Source organism: Labrus mixtus, chromosome 11 (assembly GCF_963584025.1).
Source record: "Labrus mixtus chromosome 11, fLabMix1.1, whole genome shotgun sequence".
NCBI lineage: Eukaryota > Metazoa > Chordata > Actinopteri > Labriformes > Labridae > Labrus > Labrus mixtus.
In genome coordinates this window covers 1,096,031-1,115,761 of record NC_083622.1, presented here as the reverse complement: position 1 = coordinate 1,115,761, position 19,731 = coordinate 1,096,031, and the positions used below count along the sequence as shown (strand labels likewise).

Here is a 19,731-nt window from a genome sequence, read left to right as displayed (position 1 = left end):
TAGTCTTTTTAACTTGTACTTAATTGTAGTATTTGATGTTCGATATTTATCTTAAAAAAAATGAATTTAAAACCAACAATAAATAAAAGCACACCGAAAATATAAAAGTAAAGATTTAAAGAAGAGTGAGAAATATATCACAACGTAAAAGCCTTTTTTTAAGAATGTCTAATGTACAAAAACAAATCGCTCCGACTGTTCCTCATTACGGCTTTTAATTTGTAAGCAACCGGAAGTCCCCTGGTTTCGTTTGTTTACATTGAAGCTGCGCGCTAGCTTGATGGCGATGTGGGGAACACCGGGAGGAGAGGGGAGATTGGCAGGCTAGTTCTCCTCCTCATATGGCAGAAGTGTCGGTGAAATGTCCGTTAGCGTGTCTGCTGCTGCTGTGGCTCTGCGTCCGGCTGACCGAGACCAAAAACACCCGGTAAGACCCCCCCCCGTCCCCGGTGCTACCGGTTTGAGCTAGCCGCTAATGTAAGCCTGCTAGCTGTTAGCCTAGCCTGAAGAATGACAGAAGTCTGTACAAACTAGTTTCGGTTCCTTTTTCAGTGACAGCTGAACTCGCTGGATGAGAACATTTTTGATAAAAATATTAACATTTAAAGAAACAGTTTTTATTACAAACATAAAACTGAACTAATTCAGAAGCTGTTTTTAAATCAGTCAGGAGGCTGTTTAAACTCTTATCACAGGTCAAAGGTCACTTCTTTGACTGACTGACCTTTAGAATTGTAATCTGAGTAAACATTCAAACAGGTAAAATTTGATTAAACACAAAGTATATCAACTGAAGCTGTTTTATATGTTTCACTTTATTAGCATTTAATCTTAACTGTGACGTCACAGTTTTCACGGCAGGTAACTAAACCTATCTAAAGGTGAGTCCTGTCCTGTCCTGTCGACATGTTTTGGTTTCATTCTTCAAGTAAACTGTTTGAGTTGTGCCTGTAGTTTGAGTTGTAGGCCACACGATGGCGCTGTTTAATCACATGTTACAATAATTACCCAGCAGCCCCCAAAATAATAAAAAGTGATGTAAGATTATGAAAAACATCAGCTTTGAGACATTCTGCACGATTTTGACTTTTTTCTGATATTTTTTTTAAATAGACTAGAATATAAACTTGAACCAGAACACCTCTGATCGAGTTTTCTTTAAAATGTTTTGCAAATATAATCTTCAATAATTTTCCTTTCCATTCTTTGGTGCTGACTTTAAAAGTGGGAAACAGAGTTTTCAGAATCAGAGTCGTTTTTTATTGCCAAGTACATTTACACACACGAGGAATTTGACCTGGTGTTTTTGTGCAAAACAAAAAAGGAAAGGACTCCAGTTCTCCTGCTGACAGGGAGAAAACACCTGAAAACACAAAATGTACAGAAGGTGCAGTTCATTTCATACATTTTATTTAAGTGTTGAAAATCATTGAGAGATTTCGAGATACAAAGACAGGATCGTTTTACAGACAAGAGGTTTGAGATCATTGTCTTAATTTGTCCAAAGAAACAAGAGTGTCAGTCTTGAGAGGGTTTTGTAAATTTTTCCCCATTTTTGGAAGCTAAAGCTGAATGCAGATTTTTGAAGTTTAGAGAAATACCTATGGGACTTGAAGCACTAGTTGTGCAGGATTTAAAATAAAAATATCTTTCAGCAAAAGTCTCCTCACAGTGTGCATGTAAACAGAAGATAATAAGTCCTGTGCGTTAATGTAACGCATAAACCAGTTCCAATCTTCACATTACTATGATGTTCTCTGACTGTGGGGCTGGAAGAGAGTCTTTGTTATGTGACGGGGATTCAAACCAGGAACCTCCTCGCTGTGAGGGAAAAGCACGAAACACTAAACCACCGTGCAGCCCTATTTAAATTATTCTATAGAAATGTATTTGAACTTTTGGCTGGCTGCTACCTTTCCAGACATCAGAAGGTTGCTGTTATTTAAAAATAATTCTACCTCAGGGCTCTAAAAGTTCCTCTGTTCCTTGCCTTTTTAACCCAGCATCTCTGTTTCTTGATGAAGCATGACATAAAGTACACAATCTGTAGCAGAGAGAATCACTCCCATGATTCCCCGCCCTGCAGCCTCCACGTCATCGTCTGTTGTTGTTTTGACCCCTGGCGGCAGAATTTACATACCGTGTGTTTAAGGCACAAACTGATAAGAAACATGCCAACGCAATAAAGTACAAGTGATGCCAGAGATGATTTAAACGGACTCTGCAGAAAGAGGAAGTGCAGGGAGAAGAGAGACGCTTAAAAAACAAGATGTTGCACAAACCTGAATGGATTCAAAAAGAACAAAAACACAAAGATAAAAAGTGAGGACATGTTGATGTAAGGTAAAAACCTGACCTTGTTTTGCAAAGCAGTCATGTCTTACAACACACACACACACACACACACACACACACACACACACACTATACGGCCTTGACATTGCAGTTACATAACCGTCGTCTCCTCCCCCATGTGGTGACCTTAACCTGACCTTGTTTTCATGTTTGCCAATTTCTGTTCAGTAAAATTGAAGTGCAAATTAAAGTGTTTTTATAGCAGAGTGCTGCACAGGGTTTCTGTCACACACACACACACACACACACACACACACACACACACACACACACACACACACACACACACACACACACAGAAACAGAAACACACACAGAAACACACACACACACACACACACACACACACACAGAAACAGAAACACACACAGAAACACACACAGAAACACACACACACACACACACACACACACACAGAAACACACACAGAAACACACACACACACACACACACACACACACACACACACACACACACACAGAAACAGAAACACACACAGAAACACACACAGAAACACACACAGAAACACACACACACACACAGAAACACACACAGAAACACACACACACACACACACACACACACACACACAGAAACACACACAGAAACACACACACACACACACACACACACACACAAACAGCTCTGCTCTTACCATCAGCAGCAGCCCCACACTGGCCCTGACTCATATTGATTTTTTTGAGAACTCTGACATCTGGCGTGCAGATTGTTGATGAGAGAAATGAACATTTCACCGTTTTTATGTCCGTCAATATCTCATAACCACATCAGTTCAAACACTGCGAGTTGATTCCGCATATTTCAAAAGACAACCTCTACATTTTGCAAAGTCACATTTCACATATTTATTTGGCTCACTTTATCAGAGACAGAAAAGTTAAATCAGAGGATTTCAATTTTATATTTTTCTATCTTTTCTTTCTGGGTTAAGGTTAGATCATCCCGTCGTGTCTGTGTGAGCGTTTTCATAAAACTATGAGTCAAGTCATGGAGAAGTTCATCAACAGATAATAATCATGTTGATGAATCTCTCAGCGTCTCAATGGTTAAACATTTTGTGGGTCCGGCTAGAGATGCACCGATTGTCTTTAAGTTATTTTTTATTCTTTTAAAAATATTCAGTCAACCTTTTTTTTTTCTTTCCTCGCAGCATCTCAATGGAAGATGACCTCCTGCTGCCGTACGCCGAGGGTCACGGCCCCGCCCACTCACACCGCTACGTCAGGGACTGTCAGGCTGTCACCCACGGCAACACCACCCACGAGAGCTGGCCGACCAGGAGCCACGGCGGGCTGCCGGTGGCCGAGTCCACCGTGTTTGTGTCCAGCGTGCCGCAGAGCTCCAGATGGGTTTACGGTCAGTGATGGAGTTCAGACCCGATGTGATTATCTGTGTTGACTCTGGATCTGATCCACGTCTGATGAACCTCTTGATTTTCTATATTTATTTACTCCCTGACCTTTGACCCATCCATGCACAACAACACAAACACTGTTCTTTAGTAAAGTTATACACGTTTAAACGTCTGAGTCTTCAATACCTCGTAAATGAATCCATAAAGTTATGCAGAAAAGGTGAATTAAATTACATCACATAAATTACATCTTTAGCATACATTTTAAACTTTATTTTTATGACTGAACGATTTTTAAAACATCACAATAGAACAGTTTCTACTCCCTATTAGGACTCAGGGGTCTGAAACCGCCACTTTCAAAGTAAAGTCCATAAATATTTAATTAAAGTCAGGGTTGGTCATTTCCTCCAGATTCACTTTTTAAGATTTTGGTGTAAATTGTCTTTAGGTCCTGACAGAAATTAATAACTCATGTTCTCTGAAAAAGAAAATGAGAGAAAAGAAAATCCATCATCTGTATCAGTTTGTAAGTCTGTAAAAACTTTGACCAATGTCTGCCACGAGGTACCAATCTGATGAACCAATCAGACGCCTCCCTGTCTCCCTGCTCGCTCTCTACCCCTCACATGAACGAGCTCACACTCAAAGCTCGTCACCGATGACTTTAGGAGTTTGTACTGTGAGTTTACTTACCGCTGAATGAGACATGAGACGACGTAGTTTCTACACAATGCAAGAGATGAGCTGAGGTCCACTTCTGGAGCGACGGCGCTCGTGCATGTAAGTGAGGGGGCGTGGCTTTAGATGGAGCACAGAGGGGAGGGGGTGCAGACGGAGCACTGAGGGAATACTGAACTGACTTGATATCGTTGTAAATGAGGCTTGTCCCCTCAATGATCTCTCAGGTATAAATTGATTGTTGTATATTTTAAAAATGTCATCACTCATTTTCTTAATCTTTTAAAGATTTAATAGTTTGTGGCCCCTTTCACCTTCACCCGGTCCAATAATAAACAAAATGCTCTTATTATCAGTCGCTCAGAAGATGCTACATTTATTTATGTATTACTGTTTATAATTCAGGCCTTTCCTTCGTCTCCAGGTCACATGACGGTGGTCAACGACCCGCTGAGGACGGTGTCGGTGTTGGAGCCGGGCGGTCCGGGCGGCTGCGGGATGAATCAGAGAGCCACCGTGGAGGAAACGGCGGCGGCTGCAGGATGTCTGTACGCTCAGAACGGGGGCTTCTTCAACACAAAAACAAGCGAGTGTCACGGGAACCTGGTGAGCGACGGCAGGCTGGTGCAGGACAGCGGCGGGATTCAGAATGCTCAGTTTGGGATCAGGGAGGACGGCACCCTGGTGTTCGGGTAAGAGACGATAAACCACAGATACATTTACTACGAGATGTGTTTATGAAGCTCAGTCAGAAACAACAAATCTGACTATTCTAGAGATTGTTTCACAACGTGCGGCCGTAGATTTGAAGCTTAAGAAATTCCTGAAGGTGCAGCACGACTTCAGGAATCACTGAAGCAAAATGATGTCAACACCTTTCTTTTTTTGATAAAGCTCTTGCCACCATTCATCACCAGTTATCACCAGTCTTGCGACATATCTTCACCTAAAGTTGCAGATGGATTCTCTCTTTTTTTAAGCTTCAAGGCAACATCCAGCGAGAGCAAAGTCCGACGAGCCGATTATTTCTGTCTCTCACAGCGTGCATTGCTCTCTGAGATAAAGATCATAAAACTCACACAGATATCGACTCTTCTGAAGCTTTAATATCCGTCTGTTTACATAGTTAAAAACACACAGCTGTTGTTGAGCACACTTTGTGGATTTTTTTGACGACTCCTGGACTTGATTTCACCTCAGCAGATCGAGGCTGCAGAAAGATAACGAGCTGTTTGTGACCCGCTCAGAGTCTTAACCCAAGAGGGAGTTCCAGTTTAAGCTGTGGGTTTGGATAAAGATAGAATTACCAGGAATCTTGATTTTCTAAAATATGTATTTCCTTGTTGAAAAACACGTCTGACCTCGTCCACAGGTGAATGAGTCACTCTGACCAGGTGTAAACAAACCCAGCTGTTGCATCACACACGGGTCCAAAAGTTGACATATTCAAGAAGTGGCATGGAGCAATATTTTATGCAACAGTTTGTGTGGGTGTTGAGGGTCAAATGTCTAGGAAAAGTGAAGCTGGAACAAAATAAGGATGCATGTAGAAAAACACAAGCTGGGTGCAAACGAGGGCTGCACGATACGAGAAGAATCTGCGATAACAGGTTCAACTCAGGTTCTTTAGCTATCTGCTGTTCTCAATGTTTTATACACCATGCCCCTCCTGAATCCAAATAAATCCCCAAAACTTTTTATTTTCATCCACTTAAAGGCTTTATATGTGATTTTTTGATCCAGCAGATGTCGCCCTTGAGCACCAGCATGAAACCAAAACAACTCGCGCTGCATTGTTGTGTTAGCATGCTAATGCTAGTGATCTTTATTATGCTCGTATCTTCACACTGCATGTAAATTTACCTGAAATGAGCGTGATCTAGAAACACAGTTAAGCAGTGAGTACAGTATGTTATTCTTCTTTTCTCTAGTCCCTCAATTAAACAACTTTTATACACGAGGGGAGGAGTCAGCCGGCCGTCCTGGCGATGTAAACAAACTGAAGATAGGACTCTGAAAACATCACAGACAGTGGGACTCGGGTGTTACACCCATTGTAGACAGTCATTACTCACAGAGTTATTTTCAGAGGATATACTTGATTTATATTACATTTAAGTGTGAAGAGTGAAGACTTTAACTGACACTAGAGAAATCCAAAGGTAGCAATAGCTCGCTGCAGCTTCAGCTAACTGAATCAAAATGGTTTTAAAGCATCAACATTATACGCAGGCCTCCATCTAATAGGAGCAATGTACATATGCTGAGGGAGGAAGCACGGCTGTGTGTTTATGGAAAAGTGTCATCTAGCTAGAACGATAAAATTGAGATAATAAATTGCACAGCTCTGATAGAAACCTGTCAAATCGGACTTTTCAGGACACGGCCTCAAAAAACAAATCTCCAAACGGCCTGTTTGAGCACACATTTTCTGAAAAGTGGAGCAGGCAAAAGACGGAGAGGATGGACTAGGGACACATATTAGAGTTAGAGGAACATAGTGAAGTGGGTTTAGCATCATATATGACCTTTAAATTCATCATCATATTGATCCAAAAACAGTTTCCATAAGAGGGTCATACTTTCTGATAAGGCAGAGATCTCTCAGGTCATTTATGACGAGGTGAGTGATAACGGAGCCACTGTCCTCATGAAGAAGTCGTGCAGAGGTCTTAATGTCACACAAGGACGCTCATTTTAACCTGCAGGTGAGCTCGAAGAAAAACATTCAAATACAAAAACAACTTTTACAAACTTAAACAAATTCAAATGTAAAAATCCCCCATCAGTGATTCCACCAGCTGGTTTCACACTCTCATACTGTAGCTGTGTTTAAATATAAAACACTTTTTGGCTGCTAATTTAAGGGGTTAGATAATTTAAGGTAAGTTGATCCCTTTCCCTAGAAGTAGAGGAAACAGTAGAGCGGTAAAAATAAGCTCAGAGTGCAGCGCCGTGACGGTTGTGTAACTGAACAGTGTGACACCAGGCCAGAAGCCAACACATCATGTTTGGAGTTTAAAGTTGAGTTCAGACTGAGAGACACGAAGCTGCAGAGACGTGCTGAAGACGTTCTGGTTTTCATGAGCTGTGTCTGCTGGGTCACAAGAAAAACAGTCCTCGAAAAATTGTCAACTAACCCTTCAGCAAAATAAATGTTCGACTAAGTGATCGAGTTTGTTTCTGTGGTTTCTCCTTCTGTGAAAGGAAGGTGTCTTTCCTTCGAGGCCTTGTTGTTTCTTAGCTCCAGTCAGTGAGATGTGTAGAGAGGTAGATGATAAAGGTATCTTACTATCTGATCATTAAGGAAACATGTTGAAGTGCTGGCTTCTCTGACAACAATGCAGCAGCCAGTATGTCCTCCTTCTAACTTTAGATTCTGCTCCTGAATGCTCTGGATTTGTTTGGACCAGAGAAGGTAGGCGGTTTTAAGACACCCCCCCACATGGCCGTTTTGGACGCCCCTCGGTTTGTCAGATATGAGAGCAGTTATCAGGTCAACAGGTGTTGCAGCGATGGAAGCGGGCAAGAGAAGTGGTTCAGATAGAAGTGATTGTACTCGACCTAAAAAGCCTCTGCATGTTTCTAATAAGCTCCACGAGCAGAAACGTGCTCAAACTAGGATCAATATTGGAGATGCTTTTGAAAAATAAAGAGAGGTTAGAACACAGAAAGGTTGTAAATTATTCTTGAATTCGGCTCATGTTGCTGTGAGGTTTTCATCCTCATCACTCACATGTGTTTGTCTTTTGTCTCTTCTCTGCACTTAAGTCTCCTCACGATCACACCTCTCACCCTGTGTCTTATTTATTTATCTATCACCCCTCCTCCTCCTTCTCCTCCCAGTTATTAGTTACAGCTCTTAGACGATCAATAGACCTGTGATGACGTGTTGATGACTCACCTGCAGTGTGAACAAACTGTTCATCTCTCCACCTGCAGAACAAACACTCTGTTCCGTCTGATTAAGATCGAGTTTCAGACAACAGCACAGGTCCAAGTGTTTGATAAGCAGAGTGTAGATCTAGATCAGGATTGTAAACTGTTATACAAATATCCAGCTGGAGGAACTAAGGCTGTAACGATTCCCTCAGGATTTATTTTACAAAATGAGACAAATTATGACTGAAAGTTTTCCTTTAGGGGCTCAAACCCGCTTGTTAGTGTGCTTTGACCTTTTAATGTTTATTTTCTCTCAACAAGGGGAGGTGATTGGAGCTTCTTGTTGTGGTGTGAATTAAATGCTGCATCATGTTGGTTGTGTTATTTGTGTAACTCTCTGTCTTCTTGCAATATTTGCACACAGTTTTTGTCTGTCTTTTTTGTTTCGTCTGTTATCTTCTCACCTCTTTCATTTTCTGTCTTGGTGAAGCCAAAATGCTTCCTCACCTCTGATTTGAAAGACAGTGGTGCGTCCTCGATTTCTAAATCCTGCTCTGCAGCTGCTGACATTCACCATGTTACTGAGATTTATTTATCAGGATTCATCTTTACATCCCCTAATAAGATCTGTTGATGTTCTGACGGTTTCCTTCTCAGGTTTCTGTCCCAGGAAGAGGTTTTGGACCAGTCCAACCCGTTTGTTCAGCTGATCAGCGGCGTGGTGTGGCTGCTGAGGAACGGAGAGGTTTACATCAACCAGAGTCTGCAGGCCGAGTGTGACAAAACACAGGAGACGGGTACGTACTGCACATTCAGAGGAGACAGTGAGCAGCGTAGAGAGAGAGGAAGAAGGGTTTGTTGACAAGAAAAACATGCTGCAGGAGAAATGAGAATCAGGTTCAATAGGAGAGAAAAGAAGTCATGAGAGCAATGCCGGCTGGTCGGGACGCAGAGGTGAAAGAGAGAGGAACCAGAGGAAGTAGAGCTGGTCATCTGCAACAAATCGCCCGTTAATCGACGGCTAGATTGAATAAATATCAAAATAGAAAATACTTTGCACATCCATTTCATAAGTCAGGTTCATAGGAGAGCAATGTGTCCATCAAAAACGTAAAGGAAAACTCTCTTACATTGTCTTAGCCTGCAACCAAACATTTATTGGCAACGTTTCGGCAGCAACCTCAAGTCTTGAAAAATTAAGCCGATGCAGAAGTGTAAAATCCTGCAGTTCCTGGAGTGTCCACTAGAGGCTGGCTGCAGAAGCACAGGAAGTCACATACACACCCATTCTAAAAAGCCTGTTTTTACAGCAGAGATGAACATGTTTACAGCCTGGTTCAAAAAACCAAATAGGTGTGATTAGCTCATGTCTCGATGGACACACACTGTACGGGGGGTGAATGTTTTGATGACTCATCAGTTTTGATTTGATGAAGGATAAGAGTTATTCACAATAAGGCGTGTAGCTGACCTGATTGACAGGTGGGCGCGGTGTAACGGTTTGTCAGGAGGTTTAAAACCCGCCTCAGCTCCAGCTCTCAGCCTGTCGTTAGGTTGACTGAAAGTTAGACTGAGACAGCATTTCCAACATGGCGGCTGGGTTTTACAGTCTATGGTATAACCCCGCCCTCCCAATCAGTGTCATTACACCTTGTGTTGTTGTCGGCTTTTTGAGGTGAAAGTAACGAGTAATGAGCGCTAATAAATGTCTGAAAAGTCGCTCGTTATTGCAAACAGTGGAGTTACAGTAAAGCGTGGCTTAGTGTTTTGTTTTTCAATACTATCGATAACTAAAAGAACAGAGGCTATGAAAAGTATCAACCGTTTTGACAACCGAGCCGTTTGTCGGGTTTGTTCAGGACAGGCGTTTCCATGGTAACGGACAGATAACTCTGGTCTCGGTATCAGCAGCTGTTCAGACCTTTATCGAGGTTTTCTTTGAACTTCAGCTCATCCGACTTGAGTGACATTATCTCACCGCTCCCTCTCTCTCTCTCCTTAACGCCCTCAGTTAACCCCGAGCTCATCCAGAAGAGTGAGACACAGAAACTAGATCGTCTTTTTAGTCCAGCAGTAATCAAGTGTCACTTTATCTGCCGTGTTTGCATAACACAGACGCTCGCCTGCGACCTTAAGTGACTCCCAAACAAAGCGACACAACAGGTCGCTGCCATGTGTGTGAGGAGGAACTATGACAACTATGTGGAGCAGCCCGGGGTTTACGTCAGGTCACGCCTTCATCTTGACACAAATACCACAGAAATAAAAGAAACACACACACACACACACACACACACACACACACACACACACACACACACACACACACACACACACGGTAATACAGCAGGAGAAAACTCTCCTCAGAACTGATCTGTCTCCATTTACTGAAAGGTGACCTCCGCTTTGAATCAACTCATGAATGTGTTATGAAACTCTGCAGGCGGTCTGCCCGTTCATCCAGCTCCTAATCGATCTATTTATTTCTGATATTTCTACAATTCTACAATTCACTTAGCAGACTCTTTTATCCAAAGCGACGTACATCAGAGAGTAAGTACAACACAAGCAAGGATCTAGAAAAAAGGGAACAATGTCAGTAAGAGCAAACGATCAGCTTTGAGTCTGATTGGACACACAGGTGCTGACAGGAAGTGACCAGAGGCAAAGCACAACATTGAGGGCAGTTCTTGAGAGCTCTAATCAGTATAGAAACCATCTTATAAGTCGTCGTTATCAAACAAAAACCATCGTCATTACCATCATCATCATCAATAATATGGAGACCATCATCATTAAGTTAGTAGGTATTCATGAAAGAGCTGGGTCTTTAGCTTTTTCTTAAAGGTGCAGAGGGACTCTGCAGATCACACGATGGTTTTTGTTTGATAACGACGACTTATAAGATGGTTTCTATACTGATTAGAGCTCTCAAGAACTGCCCTCAATGTTGTGCTTTGCCTCTGGTCACTTCCTGTCAGCACCTGTGTGTCCAATCAGACTCAAAGCTGATCGTTTGCTCTTACTGACATTGTTCCCTTTTTTCTAGATCCTTGCTTGTGTTGTTCTTCCTCTCTGATGTACGTCGCTTTGGATAAAAGAGTCTGCTAAGTGAATTGTAGAATGTTTATTGTTGCCGTGGAAACACCAGATGTTTCGTCAAAGACTGCTGCATAAGGAAGCTTGAGCTGCTCCTGAAAGCTGTCGTTGTAAACATATTCTCTTCCTCATGGTCGGTTTCGCCCGGTCGTCATGACTACAGTCAACTTGGAGTTCGTTTTCATCTTGGGGGTAGAAGAGAGAATCACTCCCATGATTCCCTGCCAGCCTCGACATCGTCTTTTTGTCATTGTTTTGATTGAGAGCCCCCTGGTGGTGGAATTTACATACTGTGCGTTTATATCTCTTCTATCATAAAGGGCGTTGGTAGCCCTAGTGGTTAGTGTGGTCGCCCCATGTACGGAAGCTGTAGTCCTCCAAGCGGGGGGCTGGGGTTTGAATCCGCCCTGTGACTCCTCTCCAGCATGTCGTTCCCCACTCGCTCTCTCTCTCTCTCTCTCTCTCTTTATCTCTCCCTGTCACTCTCTCTCTTTCTTTCTCTCTTTCTCTCTCTCTGTCTCTCCCTCTCTCTTTCTCTCTCTCTTTCTCTGTCTCTCTCTCTGTCTCTCTCTCTGTCACTCTCTCTTTATCTCTCCCTCTCTCTCTCTCTTTATCTCTCCCTCTCACTCTCTGTCTCTCCCTCTTTCTCTCTCTTTCTCTCTCTCTCTCTCTGTCTCTCTCTCTCTCTTTATCTCTCCTTCTCTCTCTTTCTCCCTCTCTCTCTCTTTATCTCTCCTTCTCTCTCTTTCTCCCTCTCTCTCTCTCTTTATCTCTCTCTCTCCCTCTCCCTATCGCTCTCTCTCTAGATTAAATCACAAATATATATTTTTATTTTCTTTCACAGGATTCTTCCGTAAATTTGCGGACGTGGTGTCGGCGAGGACGGTGGTGGGTCACGACGCAGAGGGCAGGCTGATTCTGTTTCAGATCGACGGTCAGACGGGAATAAGAGGGTGAGGAACATAAAACTCTGACGGGCTTTTATCCAGAGCAACTGGCTCATGTTCTCCACTACAGTAAGTATCTGCTGAACCAGGCGAGTGAAATAGGAGACACATATTTTATGAACGGCCGGGTTAAGTGGATGAACGAGTCGGCCTCCGTCTGGGGACTGAAGAGAGGGCAGACACAGATGTGCATGTCAGAAAACAGATGATAAGTTATTCCATTAAAGTGACTCACAAGAAGTTAGAGGAGTAAATGTGCTCGCCTGATTTTTTTGTAAGGAACCACAACAGAGCCAAAAACAGAAAACAAGCTCTTTATCCCAGAACTGTTGTAGCCCCTCCCCCAGGTGGGTGACACTCCCACAGCTAGGTGTTTGTTCTGCCCTCTGAGTCTGCCTTCTCACCGTAAACAACAGGACATGGAGCGAGGCTTCTATTTTTGCTGGATGCCGAAGCACGGCAATTTACCTCAGAGCAGATCCAAAACACTGAGAGAGTGACGGCCAAACTGCCAAACTACAATCTGACTCTACAATCAACGCTTACTTTTCATACCTGAACACTTTACTGCCGACACCCAGAGAGTATTTTAGTCCAAAACCAAAAGTCTAAAGATCAACATCCCTGTCTTCAGAGCCAGCAATTTAAACGTTTAAACAATCATCTCACTCTTGAAGACAAAGGTTTATCTCTTTCTGTAATGCTGTCACACATTTAGAGTAAACACCTGAGCCTGTCACGGATAACAACAGCATCCTTTAGTGGACACACTTTCATCTGGAGCACATGAAAAAATACCAGAATAGTCCTTTAAAGGTCATATTTTGTAAAATCCATGTTCCTCTAACTCTAATATGTGTCTCTAGTCTGTCTACAAACCCCCCAATGATGAGAAAAGTCCATCCTCTCCATCTTTTTCCTGCTCCACTTTTCAGAAAATGTGTGCTCAAACAGGCCGTTTGGAGATTTTCCCTTCATGACATCACAAAGGGCAGTAGCCCCTCCCCCAGGTGGGGGACACTCCCACAGCTAGGTGTTTGTTCTGCCCTCTGAGTCTGCCTTCTCACCGTAAACAATAGGACATGGAGCGAGAAAGACCAGAGTACACCCAAGCCCTTCCAGAGAGGGGGCGTGGTCAGACACAGCTCATTTGCATATTTAAAGGTACAGACACAGAAACAGCCTGTTCTGAGCAGGGCTGAAATAGAAGGGTTTATAGACATGATCAAATACAGGATCAGAGTGGATTTAGAACAAGACACTTCACACACATGTTTTGAGGAGCTCTGAGACTTATTTACACTGAAGAAGAGGAGGAGGATATGTCCCTTTAAATATGTGTCTGTCCTTTTACAGTAAAGGAGAATTTAATGCATGCGTTGATATTTGAGATGTATGGAGGCTAATGCATCTTCATTAGTGTTATTGAGAAGAACGATGCAGGTCGACTTGAAGAAGAAAAAACAAAAGATGGAGAGAGTAAAAATAACCTGATTGTATAGGTGATAAATGGGCAGTAACAGGGTTACTTTACGAGATGAACTAACGCTAACGGCCTCACGTCTCCTCAGCCCATCGATCGTATTGATCCAATCCCCCACCCCCCTGCAGTGACCCGTCAGACCTGCAGCAGCTCTTGAGATTGATGTGTTTGTGTTAATGATCCGGCTTTGAAAGCACAACAAGCTGACATGTGTGTGCATGTACGCTGTGCTGTGTTTATCTCTGCTGCTCAATATCAGACGAGCACAACTCAGACCTGACCAAGACCTCCCACTCACATGCTGACCCTCTGGAGAATATGATGCACTGTGAGAGGACCGCCACACATGCTTTTATAGATCCAAGTCTAAGACTGAAGAATAGAATTAAAGTTCAGCCCCTAACAGCATGAACGACATCAGCCAAGCTCGAGGAAGTTAGCAATCTTGCATTTTAATATATGCACCTAAATCCATTTTTACCATTACATTAAAGAGGACATATTATCCCCCTCCTCCACCTTTTCAAACAGTCCCCTCCTCCACCTTTTCAAACAGTCCCCCTGTGGTCTAAATGAAACATCTGTGCTGTGCTTTGGTCAAAATATAACATGAATCAAGCACCAGAGGAGGTTTGTGACCCTGTATAAACCAGCTCTCTCAGAACGCTCCGTTTTGGTGTGTGTGTCTCTTTAAATGTAATGACCCCCCCCCCCCCCCCGAGTTTTCCCCGTAGACATCACTCCTCTGTAGAGAGAATAAAAATGGTGGACCTGCGCAAAAGTTTTGTTCTAGTCTGGGGGTGGAGTCCATGGGTGGAGATACCAGGGGAGGGGATTTTTTTATTTACCAGAATCCCACTGTGACATCACAAGGAGAGCACATTTGAAACAGAGCATTTTTCTCTGTGTTGTAAGACTTATGCAGACCACAAACAAAGGACTGGATGGATTTATTTCACATGTTGTGGGTCAGTAGACTCTCAGGTTACCCAGATAGATGTTCAGAAACACTGTACAAGAGGATTTTTCATAATATGTCTCCTTTAAAATCTACATCAATTATCACAGACACTACACTGAATCCCACCAACAAGGACCAACAATCATTTTGTAGTCTCAGTGTTTCTTTTCATCACAGTCTGTAATAAATGTCCTTTAATCGTGTGTCTCTGTGCAGAATGAGCCTGTGGGAGGTTGCTGACACTCTGAAGCAGTATGGCATCATAAACGCCATAAACCTGGACGGAGGCGGGTCCTCCACCTATGTGGTTGATGGCAGATTAGCCAGCTACCCGTCTGATCACTGGTGAGACAATTTAACCAAGAGGAATAAAGTCCTTTCTTTACTTCTCAAAAGGCGTTCTCTGGACTTTTTGGTGTCTTTATTATTTTGTCACATCTCCAGTATACCAGACGGCAGGTGGCGCTGTGGTCGTCGCGTCTCCACCATCCTGTGCGTTCACCAGCGGCGCTGCAATCCGGCAAACTGCAGCGGGCACGGGGAGTGTGTGGACGGACGCTGTCGGTGTCAGCAGGGCTGGCAGGGAGACGCCTGTGACTCTTTAGTGTGTCAGCAGGCGGACTGTGAACCCCACGGTGTCTGCACGGCCGGTGAGTTTGGAGGTGGAGAATCAGAGGTCTTCATTTAGAAACATCACTCCCCCCTCCTGTTGGCGCGAGCTGAATTCTCCGGAGAATATCCTGCTGCATTCTCAAATCAGCCCCCCTCACTGCAGAAAAAATACTAGGGTTCTGGCAGAGCGAAAAATGTGTCTGTTTGCGTTCACACATGCAGCTCCTCCTGCAAATATCAGGAGTTTTTCTGGAGATTTCTGCAAGTGTGAAAACGGCATTAAAACACACTCAACCTTCATAAAGGGAAGAATTATTGCATAACTGTTGTTTCACTAAGAATGAATCCCGACCGCGAATTACTCCAGAAAACTGTGTATCATTCTCGCTCTACTGCTCCATCTTAAGGTCATATTCACATATCATACAGCGCTGATCATATTCAGACGCAAAGATGTTTAGCATCTAAATCTGCACAGAGCTGCTCTCTCATGCTTTATGTTTTTGTTTTTCTGTGTTTCAGGCGGTTGTGTCTGTGATGCTGGATGGAGAGGAAAGAACTGCAGCCAAGGTAACTCCAGCCGAGTTTTCTCCGAGAGGTCAGGTTCAGTACGGTTCTGTTCCCCTGTCCAAAGTTGGGAATGGTACCAAAGTATTCGATCTGTACTGTCCTAGTTCGCCAAGCGCACCACACCGAGCCTGAAGGGTGGAGATAGAAACACTGCAGTCCGCTGATTGGTCGAAATAACCTTCATTTTGTGTATGACAGCGGTAATAAAGGACAAACACAAAACTCGCCATGTTTAAATATCCCGTAGATTTCAAGACTGTTTTTTTTTGTTTTTTTTTTGAGACTAATGTCAGCACGTAGCTCCGCCCCATGGACGACCTCGGAGGTGCTGACCTTTAGCTGGACGCCCTCCCTCGTTACCCTTTTTTTTACTGTGTCACGTTCTTCTTCTTTGTTGAATTTATTGGCGGGCTACACTGCGTCCCGCTTAACGTAGCTATCGGCATCAGGCTTTCACTCTGCTTACCCCACACACACACACACACACACACACACACCGGCCAAAACGTTAGCATTTAGCGTTGTCATTTTGGCTATCTCATCGTTAGCGTCTACCTTTGAAGTCCGCGTTGTCGTAACTTTGATTTCTCCTCCTGTCCGAAGAGTGCCTCCCCGGTTTCTATGGTGACGGCTGCAATAAAACCTGCACCTGTATCAACGGTGGTTCCTGCGACCCCGTCCGTGGACGCTGCGCCTGCCTCTCTGGTTTCCACGGCAGCACCTGTGAACGAGGTAGAGCCGCTTCCCACGCTACAACCAATGACAACCAATCGTATCGAGTTCGTCTTTATTCAGACAATGTGAGGTGTAGTGTGATGAAGACCTCGCCGTTTCATCTCGTTAACTTTGTCTCTTCTTCTCCGTCAGTGTGTCCTCTGGGGTTCTTCGGCCCGTCCTGCTCTCTGGAGTGTCGCTGTGAAAATCAGTGTCCATGTGACCCTCAGACAGGAAGCTGTAACGCCACACTGCCAGGAGAGACCAACAACACCTTACAGAGAGGTACACACACACACACACACACACACACACACACACACACACACACACACACACAACCTATTCAGAGACGCCTTCTGTTAAAGGAAGAATGTGCAACATGTTCCACATAAATAAATCATAAAGTCTGTCCTGTGTAAATGTGTCTCTGAGTCATGACTGTCTACAATGAGGGAGAAGCTCGAGTCCCGCTGGCTGTGTTGTTGTCAGAGCCGTGTTTACATGGACGGGACGGCCGGCTCCTCCCCTTGTGTATAAAAGCTGTTTTAGTCAAGAACTAGAGAGAAGAAGAAGAACATACTCACTGATTATTTGGATGTTAGTAAGAGTTTTTAGATCACGCTCATTCTGTGTCAGTTTACATGAAATGTGAAGCTACGAGCTAACTGAAGAGCGCTAACATTAGCATGCTAACACAACAATGTGAAGCTACGAGCTAACTAAAGAGCGCTAACATTAGCATGCTAACACAACAATGCAGCTCAAGGCAAGGACAATTTTGTCCGCCGCTTGACGTCCTTGTTTGAACGTGAGTAGAGGAGAGCTTGAGGTGTGTCTCTGGAGGAGAGCGGAGGCTTCAGTATGGAGGAGGCGTGGCCTAACAGCAGTTTGTTTTGGTTTCATGCTGGAGCTCAAGGGCGACATCTACTGGATCAAAAAGTCACACATTCTTCCTTTGAGGGCAGTTATGGCTTGGTTGAGCCTGGTAGAATTCCTTCTGTAACCAGCAGATCCTCTGAAAGCCAGAAAGTATTTGAGATTCTTCTGGTCCTGTGCTTACTTGTGTATTTTCTCCGATGCCATTATGTTTGAACTGAAAAAAACTGAACCGTCTTTCTAAATGTTTCATCCGCTCTGTAATCAGATGACTGAATGCTCCTCAGGTTGTTATAATGTTACAGATCTTTTATTCTTTTATTTGACTAACTGTCTTTTTATTGTGTTTTTATCCACTCGGGTTGATCACTTATCAGCGTCTTTAACTTGAGTATCTCCTCTTTGGTCATATTCTTTATTTTAGCACTTTTCCTAGTACAAGCTGCGTCAAACCAAATGACCAAAGAGCGATTAGTAAAGTAGTCTGAATTGAACTGAGTGCTCTGTACCGTCGCCCAGAGAGCAGAGGAGTAAGATGCTGATTCAGTGGGTGTGTGTGTGACGTCCTCTTCTTTTGTTGTTGAAATGCGTTTGATGACGTTTATGTTGTTCATGCTGCGAGGTTGGGTGTGTAGAGGCCAATTATTTCTGCAGCCGCGTGTAAGTTTGACCCGGTTTCTGTGGCGGTGAGCACGTTAAAAAAGGAGATCAGAGGACGGGCTGAATGATGCAGGAGGAGGAGGAGGAGGAGGAGGAGGAGGAGGAGGAGGAGGTGAGATGCAACATTAGCTGTTTTCACATCTGCACTACTGTAAATATCTAGATAATTTCAGGAGGACTGCTCTGGATATTCTCCTGACCTGGTTGTTCACACATGCACCTCACAGGGGGAGACTATCCCTGTCAGGCAGGAGGGGGGTCGGGGGGGTCTCCTGAGGAATGCAGCAAAACACCGGCGGTTAGCTTGTGCTAGCGTGCAGTAGCTTGCAGTAGCTTGCAGTAAACGTACACACACAACGCGTTCCATTTACCTCAGAACTCGGTGGTGAGAATTGGGAATGACGTCACACCCGAGTAAACTGTGTTCCAGTTGCAAGTCGGAAAAGCAACATGGACGCCTCCAGGAGTACCTTTGTTACCAGACGATAACAACACACTATGTGATAGTTTCTGACTGAAAATAACATGAAAACACCTCCACAGAGAGAACTTGCACGATACCATCGGTCTGACTGATTTAATTACAGAAAAAGACGACTAAGCTGCTAATAAACTCAACAGTTACATCTTAAAGAGGTCATATTCTGCCCTTTTTGGGGTTCGTATATTTAATCTATGTAGCTACTAAAGTATGTTCACAATAGCTAAAGTTTTTATAAAGTGTCTGTTTTCATGAACTGCCGCTCCACGCACCGACGTGTGCCAAGTCTGATCTGATTGGTCGGCCTGTCTGCTCTGCCGTAATTGGTCAGTTGCTCAGCACGGTTCTCGGAAATGTCCCGCCTCTTTTACCATATTGGGAATGCAGCCACTTTGGCTCCGAGGGGAGCATAAACATTAGCACCTTAGCACTACTGTGCTACCGCATGCTACGGCATATCGTGGGCGTGCTACAGAAGTTAACGGGCGTGCAACATGAGCTGCAGGGCTTACCACAACGAGCCAATGGGCTTAGATCAGTGATCACACAATGACAATCACGTCGGACTTACACATTTTTATCGAGGGGGGCTAGAACCGAGCGTTACATGCAGCTAATGCTACAGCTAACAGGAGGACGTAGGTGAAGCCGCGTTTCTGCAGACTTTGAATTTTTGCACATAGATGTGCCTAAACATGTACAGGACACTTGGAAAACACACTAAAGAGCATATAAAACCAGAATATGAATATAATATATATATTTTATTGATCCCCACAAGGGGAAATTTCAGTTTTTACACTCTGTAGTCATGAACACACACATGCACACAAACAGGATCGTATGAACATGCACTAATGGAGAGATGTCAGAGTGACGGGGCGGCCCACAGTGGGCGCTCCTGAGCTGATGGTGGGGAGGGGGTTTGGTGCCTTGCTCAGGGGCACCGTGGCAGTGCTCAGGAGGTGATCTGACACCTCTCCAGCTACCAGACCAACTTCAATGCTTGGTCCGCACCGGGACTTGAGCCGG

At 43.9% G+C, this 19,731-nt stretch overlaps 1 protein-coding gene across 1 annotated transcript in view; it reads left to right on the top strand.

Annotated features, from left to right (window-relative positions):
- Nucleotides 1–265: 265 nt before the first annotated feature.
- LOC132983256 (N-acetylglucosamine-1-phosphodiester alpha-N-acetylglucosaminidase-like) overlaps nucleotides 266–19,731 on the top strand; it is a 24,746-nt gene continuing 5,280 nt past the window's right edge. Inside the window, exons 1-10 of the mRNA XM_061049505.1 lie at nucleotides 266–427; nucleotides 3,527–3,732; nucleotides 4,836–5,103; nucleotides 8,951–9,090; nucleotides 12,237–12,345; nucleotides 15,000–15,128; nucleotides 15,228–15,433; nucleotides 15,918–15,965; nucleotides 16,569–16,697; nucleotides 16,833–16,964. Coding sequence (XP_060905488.1) covers nucleotides 342–427; nucleotides 3,527–3,732; nucleotides 4,836–5,103; nucleotides 8,951–9,090; nucleotides 12,237–12,345; nucleotides 15,000–15,128; nucleotides 15,228–15,433; nucleotides 15,918–15,965; nucleotides 16,569–16,697; nucleotides 16,833–16,964 — 1,453 coding nt within the window. The 5' untranslated portion in view covers nucleotides 266–341. The remainder of the gene's footprint in view (nucleotides 428–3,526; nucleotides 3,733–4,835; nucleotides 5,104–8,950; nucleotides 9,091–12,236; nucleotides 12,346–14,999; nucleotides 15,129–15,227; nucleotides 15,434–15,917; nucleotides 15,966–16,568; nucleotides 16,698–16,832; nucleotides 16,965–19,731) is intronic.